The 22679-nt window shown below is 40.7% G+C and overlaps 1 protein-coding gene across 2 annotated transcripts in view; it reads left to right on the forward strand.

Annotated features, from left to right (window-relative positions):
* myot (myotilin) overlaps nucleotides 1–22679 on the forward strand; it is a 49878-nt gene that overhangs the window by 14462 nt on the left and 12737 nt on the right. For both annotated transcript variants that reach the window (XM_028589944.1, XM_028589943.1), the window contains 7 exons: nucleotides 662–702; nucleotides 1410–1578; nucleotides 3257–3319; nucleotides 4049–4190; nucleotides 7886–7909; nucleotides 13864–13983; nucleotides 15464–15668. In XM_028589944.1, coding sequence (XP_028445745.1) covers nucleotides 695–702; nucleotides 1410–1578; nucleotides 3257–3319; nucleotides 4049–4190; nucleotides 7886–7909; nucleotides 13864–13983; nucleotides 15464–15668 — 731 coding nt within the window. In that variant the 5' untranslated portion in view covers nucleotides 662–694. The remainder of the gene's footprint in view (nucleotides 1–661; nucleotides 703–1409; nucleotides 1579–3256; nucleotides 3320–4048; nucleotides 4191–7885; nucleotides 7910–13863; nucleotides 13984–15463; nucleotides 15669–22679) is intronic.

The raw sequence follows: 22679 nt of genomic DNA on the forward strand, positions 1-22679 counted from the left end.
GGAGGGGGGCATCGATTTTGCCTTAAAGGTGCACTATGCGTTCCTGCATGATGTAACTTCTGTTGACGTTCCAAGTAAATTCAAAACAAAATAGAGCAAGCTCGCCCTTCCCCCCATGTTTCCATAACTGTCATGACTAACTGACACTAACCCCCACCTCCTCCCCGAACCATCTTGTCTGTGATTGGCTGGAACATGTTTGTTGTATTTCGGTGCCTATCCTTTGCCCCTAGTGTTTGTTTGACGTTTACAACCCCTGTGTTGTCTCCCGAGACCGGGCTTTTTCACAGTGTATTCAGGGGGCAGGCAGCTAGCGGGTCAAGGAGAGATACCTACGATTTGAGACAAAAAATGAAATTGCGCTGAAACCACGCAGGAACGCATAGTGCACCTTTAAATGACAACTGACAGCAGCAGAGAGTAGAACAGGTCGAAAGTTTGAATGCAACAGCATTATAGCTCACAGCGATTGTGGCAAAATCTGGTTGGTTTAACTGAGAGAGTAAGCGCCCACATTCAGCTGATTGACAATGCAGCGGACTAGGTCGGGAGAGAACAGTCTTCCTGAATGAACTTACGCTGAGCTTCATAATACTATGATAAAAGATGTTATGGTAGGAGAGAGTGTACCATGTCTGACACTCTGCTTTTATGTTTGTAGAGAGTAAAAACCGCCTCCTGGAACACCTGAAACATGGCTCAGTAAGTTACACCTGCACACGCATGAACACTTACACGCATAAATAATAAACCATGGGTCAAAACTAAATGTACAAAAACCTTTCTGGTTTTGTGACACACTTTAAAACTCATTTTAAGCAAATATAGAGAAGTGCAGTATAAAGGGTCAGTGTAACGCTTATCAGTTCAATTTTCTAAGCACAAACGGACATTTGGAATATCAAATATCCAATTTTTCATTTTTTTCCACCTTGACAAATAAAAAAATTGCGGAATATGCAGGTCATTAACTGCTTATGGACCAAAATGAAAACCTGATAGACTTTGGGGTCAGAGGTGCTTGCAACTGATGTTTCGAGTGGGGGGGGCGTAGCTAGGTGGAACGAGGGAGAGAATACCATTGCAGTATTGAATAATTGGAACCCAGATGCAATTTTGTAATTTTCTAAATTTCTGATCCTCTGAATAAAAACAGAAAATTGGAAAAACAGGTTAAAGATCCAATTTTTTAATTTGTCAAGGCTGAAAAATTGGAAATTGGAACCCATTTTTCTGTTTTTCCAAATGTCCGTTTGTGCTTAGAAAATTGAACTGATAAGCGTTACACTGACCATAAAGGATGTATTGGATGGAATATAAGATGCATGATTATGAAAACACACACACACTGATTCCCAGGCTACACAGTTCCTAATAAATGTATTGTGTGCTGATATGTGCCTGTGCAGCGTTCAGAGGGTGCAGAAGAAGACCAGCACCATGTCCCTGACAATCTCCTCTTCCTCCTCTGCATCCTCCTCTCGAGAGCTCTCCTCCAGCTCCTCGTCCACTTCCTCCAGTGCCCTGGCTCAGAGACACTCCAGCCTGGTGCAGCCGCTGGGTGTCAGCCCTCAGAGGGTAACTACACCCAGTACAGGGACCCCCACTCACACACTCTGACGCACTCTTAACTATGGCTGGGTAGTACCTAACTCAATACTTTTTGGGCACCGACTGAATTACCTCCATAGTATCGAGTAGCGAAAAATGCCTCGTCAACCAATACCCAATTTCAATACCTAAGGAGTAAATCTCATCGCTGCCAGTGAGCCAATAAGCATGCAGCATGATTCTACCAAGATCTAATTATGCTGCTGATTGGCTGTCTAACGTTACACGTCGTAGAGACACACAGGAAAAACTCTACGTTACACAGAGACGGTCTCATGTACTGCAGTAGAAGCTGGAAATTAAATAAAAAGATTTGTGCTGTAATGCAGAGGTCTTCAGCGTTTTTAGGCCTAAGACCCCTTAGCTGAAAGCGTAGGGACCCCCAACTACATGTGGCCTACTGTAAAAAATTAAGTTGCATTAAACTGGGCCGGATGGTTAAAAATGAATGGCTGTGAATCCTGAAGCTTAACTGTATGGATGTCTTAGTAAGCTTATCTCTAATGTGTAATTTTGTATTTATTTTTTCACAAATAGGCCAATTTATCTTTGCTATTAAAATCTTATAATTATTTTATTTATTTATTATTTTATTTTTTATTTTATTTTTTTATAATTATTTTTTATTATTTCCATCAAGAAGTAATACATATACCAGCATACTGTGTAATTTCATACTCCAATCAGAGTACAACTCCTACTAGTAACAATATTCCTCTACTCCACCAGATCTTAAACCACACTCATGCATGCTCATATTCATACTTTTACATACCCACCTCCCCAACTACACACTCTCCATGCTTCCACATACACTCATCCACATATACCATTCATTCCCACTCATCCACATTTATCTTTCACATTTTTGACACACAAACCCAAACACACACCAACACACAGTTTGACACACAAACCCAACCACCCACACACACTCACCCAGCCGCTCTCAATTACAATGAATAAACGATTGTTTTTTGTTGTTGTTTTGTTCACTGACAAGCTTTGTACTGTTAATATGCTCAACTATTAAAAGTAGGATTGTTTTTTCTAAGGAAAGAGTGCATATCTTAATCTCTTTAAGATTAACTATTCATGGTTATTTATTGTAGATTTCGAACAATTGAAAGCAAAGCACACAGCTTGAAATAACGACGATGACTTATGAAAAAAAGTCATATTTTAGTTTTACTGTAAAAAAAAAAACAAGGTTGGCATTTTTTCCAAACAAAATAAATGATTTGAAATATTTCCATGTCAAAAGATGCACGAACCCCCCCCCACACACACACACACACACGCGCACGCACAGTGGAAAAAAAATTAACAACCGACGTCGGTTAGATGTTCTGAATTTCGTTTGTTTTTTTCTTCGCTGAATCATCCAGCCCTACTTGTTTATTGTTTATTCCATTTTCATATGTTTATTGTATGCACCAAACACAGCGAGGCAAACTCCATGCAACTGAAAACCTTCTTTGTCAATAAATCTCATTCGGATTAGAATTCAGATTCAAATGAATCTCTGTAACAGTGACTGTACATACTGTATGTTTTACTAACACTGAGTTATTCTTATATTACTCTTTTAACAAATATAAGCTAATATGTTTAACAGCTTAAATTAAATATATTATTTTCCCAGACTCAGAGTCCCATCTACAATCAGCAGTACTCAGGGAATGGAGTGGCTCCTACTTTTGTTAAGGTAAAGGTGTTTTGGTTTTATGATTGTTTTTTATGATTTATGTTATATTGTAAATGCTTATGTAAAGCACTTGGAATTGGCTTTGTGTATGAACTGTGCTGTATAAATAAATTGCCTTGCCTTGCCTTGCCTTACAGAGACATAATACTGTTGTCCTTGGGTCAAATCTTTTTCAAAAAGTTTCTATATCAGAAATGTGAGTTTCTTTCAACCAAATTGTCAAAACTAATAACATGGATGGTTCTGTACAGCGCTCTTCACAAGTAAAATCAATGATCAGTTCACTACTTTCATTGACTGTTGGTGTTTTATTCAATTTTATAACATTTGAAGAAAATAATTGATAAAAGAACGTTGAAAAAAGTAACAAAAACGTCAAAAGCGCAGGAAAAAAATCGACAAAGAACTCCGGAAAAGTGACAAAACGTCGGGAAAAGTGAGAAAAATTTTGGTAAAAGCTACAAAAACGTGTATGTATGTGTATGTAAGAAAAAAAGAACAAAAGCGACAAAAGCTTGTTACGGTTTCAATAAAACATTTTGACCCAGAAAAACAAAAAGTTGCATGGGGGACGGGAAGACAACACAAGGGTTAAAGCAAAATGATGAAAGAAAATGAGGACAGAGTCTGTTTGATTTAAATGAGAGATTACTGATTACAGTAAGATGTTAGTCTTTCTCTTCCTCTATCCTCTTTCCATTTCTGCGTCTCTGCCACCCCCCCCTGCAGGGCCTCCATGACGTGTCCACAGTGAACGGCCAGCTGGTGGTCCTGGAGTGCAGACTGAGGGGAACTCCTCCTCTGCAGGTTGTGTGGTATAGAGAGGACGAGCAAGTCCTGGACTCGGATGATTTCAGGATACTACGCAAGAGTGAGTGTGTGTTTGGCAGTGGGCTGGGGTCAAACTGTAGTGATGTCCATATGAACTACTTATTTGCACTACCACCATGACACACACTCTCACAGAGCACCTTACCGTGCATACTGACTCACAGGGTCAGTCCCGGAGCTGTCACTGCAAGCCTCTCATGCTTATACATCCCTTAGTACATTCATGTGGATTTTTTTATTTAGTATCTTTTCTTTTATTGTCCATATTATTCATGTGGATTTGTTATTTTATCATCCTGTTTATGATGTATGTGTATGTTTTGTGTGATGTCTTTACGTTGACACAGTAACTACAATATTCCATTCAACAAAATAGTAAAACAAGACCATAAACCATTAACCATAGACCAAATAAACATATGTATAAATGACAACACCATAAGTACAAAGCTTCCTAGGAGTCCTGCAGAGAACTCAGGTACTTTCCCCATTTTCTAGTGTAGACATCCAATCTGGCAAACCGTTTATATGACATTTGTTAGGTTGGCCTATTTCCCACAACAAATAATCTTGGGCTGAATGGAACCTGGGTCCTATCAGACATAGGTTATCATGTATCCCGGTCCAAAAATCCTGGACCTTATCACAGGACCTTAGGACATGAAGTAATTGGCCATCCTCTGTCTTACATTTCCAACAATTTAGTGTGTTTTTTAGACCAACTCTAAACAATCCGACGGGAGTCCAATTATTGAAGCGATGCATAATCAGTGCTTTTGGTTTAAAGAAAAAGCCTGAAGAAATGGATGTTTAAAGTGCTCATATTATGCAAATTTTCAGGTTTATAACTGTATTTAGAGGTTATATCAGAATAGGTATACATGGTTTAATTTTGTTGTACTGCACATTGCTGCAGCTCCTCTTTTCACCCTGTGTGTTGAGCTCTCTGTTTTAGCTACAGAGTGAGGCATCTCACTTCTGTTCCATCTTTGTTGGGAGTCGCACATGCGCAGTAGCTAGGTAAGGACTACTAGCCAGTCAGAAGCAGAGTATGAGGGCGTGCCATGCTAGCAGCTAGGCGAGCATTATAACGTGTGTTCCAAAGTGAGCACGTTTGTCTCTGAAGTAAAGGCTGGACTACAATAGAGCTGTTTGGAGCAGTTGGTGAACAGTGCTTTCTGTTGGAGATGGTAAGTCCCTTTGGGGGGGACTTTGGGCTTTTTCACTTTGTAAACCTATAACATGCACAAAAAAAAGATATATAACACAACAAAGGAAATGGAAAAAGCCAAAAAGCATAATATGAGCACTTTAAGTGTGCTTTCAACTAATGGTGTGAATCTTCACTGATATCCCGCTTCGATTCGATTATCGTGTCTTTGATTCGATATCTCGATGCATCACGATACATCATGATGCGTCAAATAAATTTTTCTATTAAAGCCATGTAGGATATTTAATTCATAGCTTTTCAAGCTTCAAAAACAAAACATTCTGCAGTGCTCTAATGCTAAATAAATTGGATACATAAAACTACAGCACTGAGCACATGGCACTTCCTGAATGTGCAAAACATAACAGAATATGTAAACCGAAAATGTTGTTAGGACTACATTAAACTGTAAACAGAAATAATCCATTATGGCCCGGTCGATTATCGATGCAGCATCGTCCATGTCGACAATTATTTGATTAATTTCAACACCTCTACTTTCAACTCTTTGTTGAACAGAAAGCGCCATCTACTGGGCTCAGAGAATAAAGAAAAGGCTTCCAAAGCTTTATTTGGTCATCACTAGCAGCTGGAAAGGGCTGTTTTTCCAACACCGTGAAAAGTTCTAAAACGTTTTCAGAGATATGTGGTTCTTACAGGACAGCAAGGCTACAAACATATCATGATCTTATAGAATATGATGCATTGCTGTAGATTAAACTACCCAACAGTATATAAAGAAGTTAAAATGAGCACAATTTTAAACATCTACAGCAGAAAATGCAACACACACTTTGTACAAATTAATGCAGCAGTTATATTTATCCAGAAACATCAGATATAATAGTAAAACAATGATAGGAAACATTTTACTGCACAATGAATACTTTTATTTTTCATACTTTAAGTGCATTTTGCAGACAATACTTTCATATAGGGGTGTCCCCGACTAAGGATTTACACATTCGAATCAGAATTGACGAATCTTTCTATAGTCGACTGATAGTTGAATCATCTGTTTGTGTGTGTGTGTGTGTGTGTGTGTGTGTGTGTGTGTGTGTGTGTGTGTGTGTGTGTGTGTGTGTGTGTGTGTGTGTGTGTGTGAATGGGTTGGGAGGGGCACGACACTAGTCAGCAGGAGGGTAACATGTAAACCGCAGGTGCGTATGGACGCGTATTTCGCATCCGCCGCATGCATAACCGTCTCTATTTTGGGAACTGTGTATCCTGGCTCAAGTGTGCGCATTAATTCTTTATAACCTTCACCGTCCACAACATTCACTGGCCTCATTGTGAAGCGAAATAAACTCAAAATCTAGCTTTCTTTGAGTTAGTTTTGGCGCAGTTCCGGTACAACTACTACTACTACTACTACTACTACTAGATGAACTGCCGTCGTCAGTCTGATACTGTGGGTGGATCTAGAAAAAGACTAACATATTTTAAGTCCCAACATATGATATTGCTGTTCGTAATTAAAAGCGCCATTATATATGAAAAAGTGAAACGTCTTTATTGGTAATAAACTTACCCGTTTTAAGTGGAAAGCCATGTTTGTTGTTGAAGAGTGGTAGGACATGAGCTGTTGGCACAACTTGCATTTTACTTTTTTTGGATCATCTTTTACCATTTGAAAATGCATCCACACTTTAGATTTTCTTTTTCCAGACATTGTTAAGTAACGTTAATCTCCTCGGCGATGCTCCTCGTCTGTCGCGGATCAGGGAAAGTGAAACTTAAATCTTTCACAGGGGTGGTTGGATTTACACACACACGTAAAAAATATTTATTGAACTTTTCTTTCTTTCTTTTCACGTTTTTTTTACAGCATTATCATAATTAAAGGCTGTATATAACTTAATATAACCGTACAAAACTAGTAGTTCTGTATGAAATTAGACATTGAGCACCCCCATATTGCCAAAATGGTATGATCCTCGTTTCATAATAACACCCGCAAAGATCCGACTGTGAGATTGTGTGGTCAAATCAGGCTCCGCATATCGATGCATCGAATCTTCGACTATTCGGGGTCACCCCTACTTTTATACTTGTACTTAAAGGTGCAGTAGGTAAGACTTATAAAACTAACTTTCTGTCATATTTATAAAACTATCTTTCTGTCATATTTGCTGAAACTGACCCTATGTTCCAGTAGAACTATATGAAGCAGGTCATTTAAAAAAAAAAATCTGGCTTAGGAGACCGTTTTGGGCTTTAGCGGAAAGGGGGGGTGGGCTAAGTCCTGGATCTTTGCAATCCTACCTACAGCACCTTTAAGTAAGGTTTTGAATGCAGGATTATTTTCACATTTTGGTATTAGTACTTCTTCCACCACTGCAACTGACTCATTATCTGGCAATATTATTACATGAAAGTAAAATATATTCATCCCTAATATGCACTGTACTGTTGAGCTACTAAGTGATATATTCCTGATGTATAGCAGCTCAGGATTTAGTATATATGGTTATGAGTTCTCTTCAAAAAGAAATGATTTTTGTCTCTTCTTGTTTTCCCAGAGGCCAGCTCTACATCAGTGCCAGGTAAGTACAGAATATTGGTTATACAATAATGTTTTTTAAAAGAAGTGGTTCTCAACGTTTGTTTGTCCCTGAGATAAATCTGATACAGAAAATTTGTTCGAGCTTTACTGTCAATTTTCAGAACTTTTGTTTTGTGAAACACTTCTTTCGCCACTTTGGTACCCTGATAATCTTTATGAGACAAATCCTATAAATAAAGAAAATTGTTCTTTGGTTGAACAACATACAACTCATGCCTGTGACCAGGTGTTAGGTATTGCTTTGAAGCTTTAGTGCGTATGTTTTTGATATTAATGAACGTCCGTTACATTCAAGCCATTGCCAAATAAGTTTGTTACAAAGCTGATTATCAGCTCCACTCTGTATTTCTCAGTATGGCTACGTTCAGAAGATTGTGGCGTCCGGTGACTTTCCCGCACAGAAACTCGAGTGAAGATAATGACCTCTTCTAAAGAGTCCATCATGTTTTTTTAATCCTCCGCGTCCTCCTTGGCTACTAGCAACTGCGTGGGGTTGGGGTGGGGGTGGTGGGCCACAACCGAAGGCTTGTATCATGTGGACGCGCCAACAGTTTTGTTGTCATTACTTAGAATTCCTCATGGGGGAGACAGAAACTACGCACTATAGCTTTAACGGCTCACTAGTCAAAGAGGTTGGGACACCCTGGTATTAAGCTATTGGACTGGTATATGGTGTCATATCATATTCATTGATATATACACTCACCTAAAGGATTATTAGGAACACCCTACTAATACCGTGTTCGACCCCCTTACGCCTTCAGAACTGCCTTAATTCTTCGTGGCATTGATTCAACAAGGTGCTGGAAGCATTCTTTAGAAATGTTGGCCCATATTGATAGGAGAGCATCTTGTAGTTGATGGAGATTTGTGGGATGCACATCCAGGGCACGAAGCTCCCGTTCCACCACATCCCAAAGATGTTCTATTGGGTTGAGATCTGGTGACTGTGGGGGCCATTTTAGTACAGTGAACTCATTATCATGTTTAAGAAACCAATTTGAAATGATTCAAGATTTGTGACATGGTGCATTAACCTGTGACATGGTGTATTATCCTGCTGGAAGTAGTCATCAGAGGATGGGTACATGGTGGTCATAAAAGGATGGACATGGTCAAAAACAATGTTCAGGTAGGTTGTGGCATTTAAACGATGCCCAATTGGTACTAAGGGGCCTAAAGTGTGCCAAGAAAACATTCCCTACACCGTTAAACCACCACCACCAGCCTGCCCAGTGGTAACAAGGCACGACGAATCCATGTTCTCATTCTGTTTACGCCAAATTCTGACTCTACCATCTGACTGTCTCAACAGAAATTGAGACTCATCAGACCAGGCAACATTTTTCCAGTCTTCAACTGTCCAATTTTGGTGAGCTCGTGCAAATTGTAGCGTCATTTTCCTATTTTTAGTGGAGATGAGTGGTACCCGGTGGGGTCTTCTGCTGGTGTAGCCCATCCGCCTCAAGGTTGTGCGTGTTGTGGCTTCATAAATGCTTTGCTGCATACCTCGGTTGTAACGTGTGGTTATTTGAGTCAAAGTTGATCTTCTATCAGCTGTAACCAGTCAGCTTATTCTCCTCTGACATCTAGCATCAACAAGGCATTTTCGCCCCCCAAGACTGCAGCATACTGGATGTTTTTCCTTTTTCAGACAATTTTTTGTAAACCCTAGAAATGGTTGTGCGTGAAAATCCCAGTAACTGAGCAGATTGTGAAATACTCAGACCAGCCCGTCTGGCACCAACAACCCTGCCACGCTCAAAGTTGCTTAGATCACCTTTCTTTCCCATTCTGACATTCAGTTTGGAGTTCAGGAGATTGTCTAGACCTGGACCACACCTCTAAGGCATCAAAACTATGAATGAACACATATGGAATAATGTACTTAACAAAAAAGTGTGAAATAACTGAAAACATGTCTTATATTTTAGGTTCTTCAAAGTAGCCACTCTTTGCTTTTTTTGATAACTCTGCAAACCCTTGGTGTTCTCTCAATGAGCTTCATGAGTTAGTCACCTGAAATGGTTTTCACTTCACAGGTGTGCTTTGTCAGGGTTAATTAGTGGAATTTTTTCCCTTATTAATAAAAGGGTGGCTACTTTGAAGAATCTAAAATATAAGACATGTTTTCAGTTATTTCACACTTTTTTGTTAAGTACATAATTCCATATGTGTTCATTCATAGTTTTGATGCCTTCAGTGAGAATCTACAATGTAAATAGTCATGAAAATAAAAAGGAAACTCATTGAATGAGAAGGTGTGTCCAAACTTTTGGCCTGTACTGTATATATTATATATCAAATTTTCTATTCAGTTTCTTAGAATTGCTATCAGTGAGGGTGAAAAATGCTTGACTGATTCCAGTTTACAGTTCATGTGTCTTTCACATATAACAAACAAGTACTACCATATGCATTTCTCTGATATAATTCTGAAGAAGGCCTGAGGGCCGACACGTCATAACAATAAATAAAGAAATGCATATATGGAACCAGACTGTGTGTTACTTTCCAGTCTACTTCCACTGATCAGCACCTCAGAACAGCCCTTTGTGTGTTTCTATATTGAACAAACTGGACTGTTGATATTGAGGACTCTGCCACTTGGCACACTAGCGGCTCCATGTGGAAGCAAGAAGAAACATCTGTAATAATTTGAACTTCAATTTTCGTGCAATCATGTAAGATTTTGTAAATGCAGGAATCCTCAGGTAACAAACTGGAAGCATGGAAGAAGGATTTAAAAGAGGAAATCCATGTGAATGATTGGATGGAGGCGTGCCAGGAAGCTCAAACCCAAAACAGTAAACGTCAGACTGAAACTATTGCAATATAAATGGCTGATGCGAACTTAGATAACTCCCAACACATTACACAAATATAATGAAAAGATCCTGGACACGTGTTAAATGTATCACATTTAAAGGCAATCTATACCATTGCATTTGGGAATGTGAACATATAATGAAAATCTGGAAGGATGTGAAATGCATGATAGATAAAATCCTGAGTATCAATAGAACAATTTCTGCATAATTATTTATTTTACATTTATACCCTTTAAACATGCCACTGAAAAGTAAGGAATATGCATTCATAGACATGTGTCTATTACAAGCAAAGCATCTTATTGCCAAGTATAGGTAAATGGTTGAAAGAAATGGCAATAAGTATGTCTATGGAAAAGGTAATTTATATTGTGAAAGGCAGAGCCGGCCCGACCCATAAGCGACCTAAGCGGCTGCTTAGGGCCCCGTGGCTCCCAGAGGGCCCCCAAGAGAGCTTGAAATGTCCCACAATAGAGCTCATAACAGAGCCGGTCTATTTAAAGATAGCGTTGCTGCTAATAGGTCTCACATTAGTCTTTACATGCGTATTTATACATTATGAGTGCTTAAACTATTTACGATACACAAGTTGGTTTAGTGCCAAGTGCAGTGGCAACATGTCAATATGTGGAGAGTCCCCAAACCCAATCTTGCTAAGGGCCCCCAAAAGTCTGGGGCCAGCCCTGGTTAAAGGTAAATATAGAAGGTTCGAGGAAATCTGGAATCCTTTCTTATTCTTTCTTGAATATGGTAGAAATGACGTACCAATGGATGATTGAGAAGCTGTGTGAAATCTAGCGGGATGTGATGAGAAGCGTTTAGTTGATATTACTTTTATTAATTTTATTATTAATTATTTATTTTTTTTGTTCTTGGTGTCTCTGAGTGTCAGACACATTTTGTATGTATGTGCTTTGATTGTGTTGAAGTTCAGTTCAATAAAAATATTGGTGAAGAAAAAAAAATTTGTAAATGACGTGAATTATGTATCCATCCATCCATCCATCTTCGTCCGCTTATCCGGTGTCGGGTCGCGGGGGGAGAAGCTCCAGCAGGGGACCCCAAACTTCCCTTTCCTGAGCAACATTAACCAGCTCCGACTGGGGGATCCCGAGGTGTTCCCAGGCCAGGTTGGAGATATAATCCCTCCACCTAGTCCTGGGTCTTCCCCGAGGCCTCCTCCCAGCTGGACGTGCCTGGAACACCTCCCTAGGGAGGCGCCCAGGGGGCATCCTTACCAGATGCCCGAACCACCTCAACTGGCTCCTTTCGACGCGAAGGAGCAGCGGCTCTACTCCGAGCTCCTCACAGATGACTGAGCTTCTCACCCTATCTCTAAGGGAGACGCCAGCCACCCTCCTGAGGAAACCCATTTTGGCCGCTTGTACCCTGGATCTCGTTCTTTCGGTCATGACCCAGCCTTCATGACCATGGGTGAGGGTAGGAATGAAAACTGACCGGTAGATCGAGAGCTTTGCCTTCTGGCTCAGCTCTCTTTTCGTCCTGGCGGTGCGATAGATTGAATGTAATACCGCACCCGCTGCGCCGATTCTCCAACCAATCTCCCGCTCCATTGTCCCCTCACTCGTGAACAAAACCCCAAGGTACTTGAACTCCTTCACTTGGGGTAAGGACTCATTCCCTACCTGGAGAAGGCATTCCATCGGTTTCCTGCTGAGAACCATGGCCTCCGATTTAGAGGTGCTGATCCTCATCCCAACCGCTTCACACTCGGCTGCGAACCGATCCAGTGAGTGCTGAAGGTCACAGGCCGATGATGCCATCAGGACCACATCATCTGCAAAGAGCAGCGATGAGATCCCCAGCCCACCGAACTGCAACCCCTCCCCACCCCGACTACGCCTCGATATCCTGTACATAAATACTACAAACAGGATTGGTGACAAAGCGCAGCCCTGGCGGAGGCCAACCCTCGCCTGAAACGAGTCCGACTTACTGCCGAGAACCCGGACACAGCTCTCACTTTGGTCGTACAGAGATTGGATGGCCCTGAGTAGAGACCCCCTCACCCCATACTCCCGCAGCACCTCCCACAGTATCTCTCGGGGAACCCGGTCATACGCCTTCTCCAAATCCACAAAACACATGTAGACCGGTTGGGCATACTCCCAGGCTCCCTCCAGGATCCTTGCGAGAGTGAAGAGCTGGTCCGTTGTTCCACGACCAGGACGGAATCCGCATTGTTCCTCCTCAACCCGAGGTTCGACTATCGGCCGAACCCTCTTTTCCAGCACCTTGGAGTAGACTTTACCAGGGAGGCTGAGAAGTGTGATACCCCTGTAATTGGCACACACCCTCTGGTCCCCCTTTTTAAAAAGGGGAACCACCACCCCAGTCTGCCACTCCTTTGGCACTGTCCCAGACTTCCACGCAATGTTGAAGAGTCGTGTCAACCAGGACAGCCCCTCCACACTCAGTCCTTGAGCATTTCTGGACGGATCTCATCAATCCCCGGGGCTTTGCCACTGTGGAGTTGTTTGACTACATCAGTGACTTCCGCCTGGGAAATCGACGACAATCCCCCGTTATCCTCCAGCTCTGCCTCTAACATAGAGGGCGTATTAGTCGGATTCAGGAGTTCCTCAAAGTGCTCCTTCCACCGCCCTATTACCTCCTCAGTTGAGGTCAACAGTGTCCCATCCTTACTGTACACAGCTTGGATGGTTCCCCGCTTCCCCCTCCTGAGGTGGCGAACAGTTTTCCAGAAGCACTTTGGTGCCGACCGAAAGTCCTTCTCCATGTCTTCTCCAAACGTCTCCCACACCCGCTGCTTTGCCTCTTTCACGGCAGAGGCTGCAGCCCTTCGGGCCCTTCGGTACCCTGCAACTGCCTCCGCATTATGTAACAAGGGACAAAATAATCATTGATATGTATATTGAGTGGTCCCTCGTTGATTTTAAGAGATCATTTGTATTTTGATTTGTCTCCTCTCTTGGGCCACAAACTATCCAAAGCCTTTATGTATCTGGGAGCAAACATTCATACAACCACGGTACATCAGTTAATTAATTGGTCCTGTTTAGAAATGACTGTTTTTATTCCATGAGAAACTGCCTTTAAGTTCTGGTGTTCCCCTCTGCAGAGGAGCTGTGTACACTGGTCATCACAGAAGCCTTTCCAGAAGATTCTGGTCTGTTTAAATGTGTGGCCCTCAACTCCTTCGGAACGGTCTCCTGCTCAGCAATCCTGGAAGTTTACAATGGTTAGACAGTCCATTTATATGGCACCGTACTTTATTTTTTTACTAGTTCATCTGTTGACCTGTATTAAACAATAACAATGACCAGTCTTGCTTTTAGAGTCATTCATGTCTTGCTTTCAGAGGTGGAAGAAGTATTCTGATCCTTTACTTAAAGGAACACGCTGACTTATTGGGACTTTATCTTATTCACCGTATCCCCCAGAGTTAGATAAGTCCATACATAACCTTCTCATCTCCGTGCGTCGTAACTCTGTCTGTCTCACCACTAGCCTAGCTTAGCACAGATCCTGGAGGTGACCGGCTCCAACTAGCCTTCTGCTCCAAATAAGTGACAAAATAACGCCAACATTTTCCTATTTACATGTTGTGATTTGTATAGTCACAGCGTGGACAAATAACAAGGTCACATGAGACACAGCCATCTTCTAACCGTATACATACTGGGAACTATATTCTCAGAAAGGCGAAGCACTGCTACTTCTGCTACTTGGGCGGAGTGATTAGCGCAACACCTGAAAAGCACCGTTGTTACTCTCTGCTCCTCACCACGGGGCTCCTCAGCAAATCCCTCCGCCCACGTAGCAGAAGTAGTAGTGCTTCGGCTAGCGGTGGGGCCGTCAGACAGAGTTACAACACGCACAGAGATGAGAAGGGTATGTATGGACTTATCTAACTCTGGGGGATACGGTGAATAAGACAAAGTCCCAATAAGTCGGCGTGTTCCTTTAAGTAAAAATACTAATACCGCATTGTAAAAATACTCTGTTACAAGTAAAAGTCCTGCATTGAAAATATTACTTAAGTAGAAGTTCGTAAGTATCCTCACATTTTAGAAACTGGAAACGATCAAAACAGTTCTGTCAACTAAGTGTTTAATCATCTAATCATTTCAGCTGGACTTGTAGGCCGTTATATATTCTTGGGTAGTTTAATTTATCTTAAAGGAATACGCCACCGTTTGTTGAAATAGGGCTTATCACTGTCTCCTCTGGCTGTAGATAGGTGGGCCAATGCATTTGTTGTCTCAGTGCAAGTAATTAGGTTGTTTTTTTGTCTTTTGTTGGCTCATTTTTGCTCACAACATGCTAACCGGCAACATAGGATTCCATTCACTACGCTAAGCAAACTAGCGGCGGCGCTGCTGGTGTTGCACCGGACTAAAATGATGCATGCACAAAAAATGCGTTGGCCCACCTATCTACAGCTAGGGGAGACCGTGATAAGCCCTATTTCAACAAACGGTGGCGTATCCCTTTAAAACATATTTTAAAAACTACACGTGTTTTGTGAATTTGTAAAGTAACTTAAGCAGTCAGATGAATGTAGTGGAGTAAAAAGTACAATATTTCTCTCTGAAATGTAGCGGAGTAGAAGCAGAAAGTGGCATGAGAAGAAAAGACTCAAAGTAAAGTTAGTAGTACTCGAGTAAATGCACTCAGTTCCATTCCACCACTGCTTGCTTTGCGCCCCCTCCATGCAGACCTGGAGGAGCAGCTGGAGATCGAGGCCGTTCGGGAGCAGGAAGCACTTTCTCTCCGTCAGGAAAGGGAGGCGGCGTTCCGACAGGAGGCTTCCTCCTTCAGAAACAGCAGCGAGGACTTTCCGTCTGAGCTGCCGGACTCCATGACCCTCCCCCCTCCTGAGTGGCCTGACAGCCCTCTGGAAGATGACATCCCTGTTGCAGAGTGAGTAGATACACACACACACACACACACACACACACACACACACACACACACATGGCGCAATTCATTGTTTATGATGGCTCCTTCTTGCTATAAAATCGTTATATTGTAAAATGGGAAGAAAAAAAAACAAGACAGTCACAATCATTATTTTAGCTTGCACTCATTTCTCACATGCAGGATCGACCTCTGACCTTTGACCTTATTATTTTTAGTTACTTGCTTGCAACACAGTTGATGGAGTAGTTGAAACGTCTTGTACAACTTGCCGTGTTGTCCTTACTGCAAGTTATCATTTACTACTGTAAAAAAACATGTTAAATGTTAAAATTATGATTAATTGTATTGACTTTATTATATTAAATAAAACACAATATAATATGTTAGTTTATGGAAGAGGCTTATAAGTGCATTTATCTATCTATCTATCTATCTATCTATCTATCTATCTATCTATCTATCTATATGTCTGTCTGTCCATCTCTCTCTCTCTCTATCTATCTATCTATCTATCTATACACTCACTCACTCACTCACTCACTCACTCACTCACTCACTCACTCACTCACTCACTCACTCACTCACTCACTCATTTTTGTGGTTAGAAAGAAGTGGGTATTTTCTTTAAGTGTACTGTTCAGGAACAAAGAAATAAGACTGTTGCAGTTCCTGTTTATTACCAGACGAGGTCAATGTTGTATTATTCTAAAATTGTAAAACAAGCAATATTTCAAGTTCATCTTTCTTTCTCTTTTTTTTCTTTTATGAGACAACTTATGAAACCGAGTATTGCCTATTAATTAGGCCTATTTATGAGAAAAATAAATGCAGCTTTTGAGAAGAACTTTAAATCTAAGGAAGAGGAAACACTAATTAATGTGAATAACTTTAAAAAACAAACAAAAAAAACGTGTATTTATTTTTTTATTTATTTATTTTTTAAAGGTGACCAGTCAGAGACGAGCTCTGAACCCGAACTACCGCAGTTGAATCGGGTTGAATAGACGCGGTTCATAGCACTTGTGATGACGTTGCTGAGCGTTTGGAAAATTAAACCAATCAGCTAGACCCGCGCGACCCCGTCTCCACGAATACCCCTCGTGAGCGCGCGGTGTCACCTGTTGCAGTCCAGCCTCCCGCTTCAATTCGGAGTTTGGATTCCCCCTCACCCAGGGAAAGTCCAATTTCCTTTAGCCAGTACTGAACTTTAAGGACAGTGTCACAAAAAACGCTTAACGAGGTAAGAAAATGTCCTCTTTGTTTTTGCTCAGGTAACGTTAACGACTGCCGGGAACTTTCGCTATTTGGAGTGAGATGCACCAACACGTTCAACCTCTTAAAAAAAAGTTAATGTTTTTCTACATTGAGGTTAATCTTTAAACAAGCTAATTTTCCTTCCTTTTTTATATCCTGGAAACGCAATATGCTATGCTCTCGTGGGAAAGGTCAAACTATGTTTAGAGCGCTTGGAAAGTGGACTTTAGTCTATTTTGGGGCTTTGTGTCATTTGGCTTGGTGCTCTTTCGTTTCAAACAGGCTAGGAGGAGCTGCTTCAGGGATCCACTTAGGGAAGCACCGATACATGTGGGACTTTTTTTTTTTGTGCTGTTGAGTTGTGTTTGTGCATGCCAGACAGGCCTTGGTTGTCCAGTTGGCTGTGTCCTAAGCACTTAACCCTTTACCAGCGGTCATACAAAAGAGCTTATATTGTTTAACACATCTTTCATTAACAAAATTATTTTTGTTTGTGTTAGGAAATGCTAAAACACTGTGTGAGGACTGGTCTAGTCTGAAGTGACGGATTAACAAGTCTGCTGGAATGGTGCATTCACGTGCAGTCATATTATGAGACACTATAGCTTTCGAACACAGCGCTGTTTTTTGGTATTGCACCACAAATAAATTCAACACCTGTGTGAATTATCCTATTGAATAAGATTAAAAAAACACCAACATTTAGTAATATCACAGCAGATGGAAAAAAAGATGAAAAATAAGTAATATTGTTTGTCTTTTGAGCTAGGATTCAGTTCAGTAAGTGTGTCTTTAATGTTGACTAAATACTTTGGTTCATATTCAATTCCAGTCAGTGTATTTGGTGGTGTGAAATATGTTTGGCTGAGTGTAATGTGTCTACTCTGTATCAGTGTCCAGGGCTATGATCTCATCTGGAAAGTGAAGTGCAGACATGGCGTCTGTGTCCTTCAGAAACCCCTCTCACTCAGTGCTTCACACGACAACAGTTGTTCATAAACTGTTGGCTGCAGCCCGGCTTTAAGGTCATGTTGAGGTTCTCTGGCCAACTTGAAGTCTATCTGTTTTTTTTTCTTGTATTTATTTTATTTATTTGGATTGTCTGTAGCGTGAGGCACGTCTGTTGGTTTGGACTGATCTCAGATAGGCCTAAATAATGACGAGGTGTAGTTATTAGGCGTAGTGTTGTTATGGTCTGGTAAAGGTGACTTTCAATGGCAAAACAAATTGTGGATTTTTTCTTTGAGACATTTTTTGCATGATATGTTTGACACGTCTTAGTAATTCAAACTGGCTGTCACCAAAATATGGTAAAATGGCATGGTAAAACATTCCAAATTATTCAACTTGATGGATCAGTTTATAGCAGTAAGTTAGGCTGAGTTGAAGGTAACTTACTGCAGTTGATTTACCTTGATCAGTACTATTCTGAAAAGGTGTAACAAAGTGGTGAATTGTTTTGCCTAATTTGTCTAACTTTCATTAGAATGAATCCAGTTTTGTGTGTGATCATCAAGGTAGACAAATGAATGTATTCATGAAGAAAATGGTGCTCATTCGCAATCTCTCTTTCAGTGAAAATTATGTATTTTGTCTCTCATCACCAATATGAATAATGTACTGTATCTCACTCAATATATCTCTATCCAGCAGATAAACAACAAACCAGACGAACCAGTTACTCTGTTTTGGCTAGTTACTGTAATTACTCATCACATGCTAACACCTTATCACCAGTTTGACGATGATCGTGGACACGTTCCGACTGGGCTTTATTTGTTGCATAACATCATCGCTACAATCTGTCTCTCTGCTGTTTAGGGATGGCAAGTTCCCAATTTAACACAGATATACAGTATAACATTCAGTGTTTCCTTCAGGATTTTTTTATAGCAGTGGGGCCAGGTCTGACCAAACAACACCCGCCCCCCCGTGCCCCACCGGCAAATGTTTTACGTATGGAACAGAACCGACTTCGCAGCAACACAAACTAATATATTTATTCACCTCTATTTGCAAACAATGAGGCATGTTTTCAGTTGTGATTGAACTGTATTTTTTGAGGAACTATAAGGCACTTAACATCTACAACAGGTCTACACTTAGAACGGACCCACCGCGGTGATGTTTTTAGGTGGAGCTGTTCGTTTAATAGTTAACTCGGAAGAAAGCAAACGTTTTGACAATAAACTACATCAACACAACAGTATGTGGAGTTAAACTGGATGGGCCCAATAACCTCTGAATAGTTCTACTTGTTAAATTGCAATGTGGGGGTGCATTATGTCGGCAGGATAATTTAAAAGGCAACCGCGACTACATTTTTTGTACAGCCCTATTTCTGATACCGTGCTGGCAGAAATTCTGCCATGGTGGGCCGCCACAACAAAATCATCATTGAGGAAACAGTGACATTTAATTGTGTGTGTGTGTGTGTGTGTGTGTGTGTGTGTGTGTGTGTGTGTTTTAAAAAGGGTTGGGTCACCACCAGTAGAGCGTCTGCACCTGCCAGCCGATGTCCGAATTCCAAGACCAATATAGCTTTGCCCACTTAATCGCACAAATACACATACTGTACCATCGCAGTACTAAATCACCATCACACATACACACACTCAGGTGTGACACATTCATGACCCTGGTATTCTGCGTGCTGGCTGACTATGATGGGTTACTGGGACACTAAAATGGAACATTGTTAATGCCATTAACACCTGTGCTCTTTCTGCTATGTCAAAATGTCTGCTTTAGAGTCCGACCAATATGTACCACATGTATACATATGTATATGTAGCATATATGAGTGCTAATAAGAAAAAAAAAAAAAAATTTCAGTCCAGAAATACCCCAAATATGGTGCAGGTAATGTAGAAACAGTTGTTAGTACATAGCGTGTCCCCCAGAGAGCACATAACAAGTTTAGTTTTTATCTGTAAAAAACATAGTCTGATCTTGGTCACATTTCTTTAATAACCAGATTGAAGACATTCTAATCAAAAATCATGTTTATGTTATGTGTTTATGTTAAAAAATGATTATTGGCCAACATAAACTCTCCCTCTCAAAAAGTATAAGTTGGTATGGCTGGGTATCATTTAAAAAGTTACGATACCAGTACCCTTAAAGTGATACAATACCATAGAGTACTTTATTCGATACCCGTCATGTGATCGACAGCATCTCGGCATGCTGAACTGCCAACAACGTTAAGAACACTTTGCTCGACTTCACCATAGCACAGACTGTATGGGTTGTAGCTACTGTGGTAGTGGGCCAGTCACACTTTATGTTTAATCGAAGAACACTTGCGGTAATTGGTTGTGAGCAAAACCATACCATTCCTCAAGATCTTGGTACAAAAAGGATTGAATGCAGGGATCCTTTTGACTGGAAAAGTTTCAATACTACTTGGCACTGGGTTATTTCCAACATGGCATCATGACTTTGCGTAAATATACACGCCACTTTCCTAAAGACAAACGGCGTGTTATCTGTACGCATTTTGAGCTATCCACATGTATACATACATGTGGATAGCTCGTAACACGCCAAAATGGCATACGAATTGCGTGTCATACGTACGCCACTTAATGAGATCAGTCTGGTTATTTCAGTCAATATCTTAAAGATATTGAGTACCGATACTATATATAGTCAAACTATAGATTTCTATATCTGTCTTTTAGTTTGTGGAATATTTCAAAAACTCCACATTTTGCTCATTACTTGCATGATATTGAATCTAAATTCTTATTATCTGGACTGCTTGGTTGGTCTATCTTGTATCCATCAATTTAGGCCATTTACAACTACATAGCTACATCTTCTACCATTTAGAAACCATTCATTGTCAGGATTTAGGTACAGATAGGTTAAAAAATGTATAAGAATCTAGGTAGGTCAGCTGATGCTGGCTGGCCAAAACTGTCTTGTTCCCTCAGAGGACCAGGAGAAGCACAGAAAAACATTTAGCAAGTGTGTGTAAGTAAATGAATGTGTGAGAGAGAGCGATGAGAAAGACTGCTATTGTCATCATGCTCCAGCGTAGCCGAGACTACGTGGTAGTCATGGGGACCGCATTCCTTCCTAGAATAAAAGTAGAGGACCAGCCAGGCTTGGTGTTACAGGAAGAAACCTACTGACAGGGCTGAAATGGGAGCAGAACCATTGCTATCTGTTACTCTCATTAGGCAGTCCCAGTAGTATGATGGCAGCCGTTCTGGAGCATAGCCTATATTCTGTAGTTAAAGATACTTGGTAATGTTGCTGACCATTTGACCTTTTGATCGGGATGGTGGAAATCTCAGCCATTGATAGTTACGTATAGGCTGTGTCACAAAGTTGTCAGCTGAAATAACGTCATGGTGAGATGACTAACATTATAACATCAGCTGGTTCCGAGTCAGCGTTGGGTAAGTGTGATGCCCGTGTCAACCATTTTCAAAACAACTAAACAGGAACTAGTAGTTCAGAGAAAAACAAACAAAGTGATGATCACACTGAATCCATGTAATTTGTATCTATTTATCAGAAGACCCATGTAGGGGTGTTGCGTCCCGTCCGTTGGCTGTGTGGCTTAGTTGTTTGATTTAGAACCTGCTTGAAACGCTGTAATGATCATGTTTCATTGGCAAGTTACCGTGCCACTTGCACGTCAGCGCACGGGTCCTACAACGTGACAAACCCTATGGAGCGTACCACGTGTGCATATTTTAAGAGAGTGACAGTGTAAGGGAAGAAATGGATAGAGACAACAAAACTTAACAAATCAGAGAAGCAAAAGAAAAGTTGTGTCCTGTTCTGTAGACATGGCCCTTATTTATTTATTTATTTATTTATTTATTTATTCATGTTGGACCAGTCCAATATGATTGTCAGTTGAAATAAACCTTGGGTTGTAAGAACACTTGTTTAATTTGTTATGAATCTATTTTGATGCGTTTTCCTGTAACTTTTGTAATTTTACATATGTTTAAAAATATCGAAATTAATATCGATATCGCAATATTCATAATCAATATCGCAGTATCACATTTTGTCAATATCGTGCAACCCTAGACCCATGCAACTTGTTCTAGTTGTCCTCAATGCAACCAATGAACTTTTACCCAATTAGATTTATGCACTTTGTTTTGAAAAGACAACTGTTTTGCCCAACCGTTACACTGTTTTACTTCAGTATTTTTGGTCTCAGTTTGGTGTTGTTCATAAAAACCTAAATACAAGAGTTTAAAATTGAAAAATTGCAAAGAAACTCCCGCACACTGCCCAACTTTCAAAGATAAATTTACTACTAGACTACTTCACGTACAAGACCGAAACGTTGCCAGCTACACACATTTTACCATATCATAAGCAGACCTACAGTAATTGTAAAACCCTTCCAATAGAAATAAAATAAAATAAAAATCTAAACGCTGAGGGGCAAAGTGGCGTTAGGGAATTAGAATAGGCTGCACACCCTGCATGCTAGTAATGGCTGAGGGTTACACACCCACATGAGGCCCAAAGACTCTTTGCTAATGCCCCAAAACGTCCCGCACTCACAAAAATTACAAGGAAAGAGAAAATACAGGTAGAGTGCAGGGTCTCTGCAGCTACAGACACCATCACACACTCGGGTCATAAGTAATGATTGGTAAGGATTACTTTTGTAGTCTATACATTGTAAAACTTTAACATTTTATTGAACATTTATTGAACAACAACAATAAAAAATCCCCATGACTCCCCCTCCATAAAAAAGGACTCCAAAAT

This window comes from Perca flavescens, chromosome 10 (genome assembly GCF_004354835.1).
Source record: "Perca flavescens isolate YP-PL-M2 chromosome 10, PFLA_1.0, whole genome shotgun sequence".
Classification (NCBI taxonomy): domain Eukaryota; kingdom Metazoa; phylum Chordata; class Actinopteri; order Perciformes; family Percidae; genus Perca; species Perca flavescens.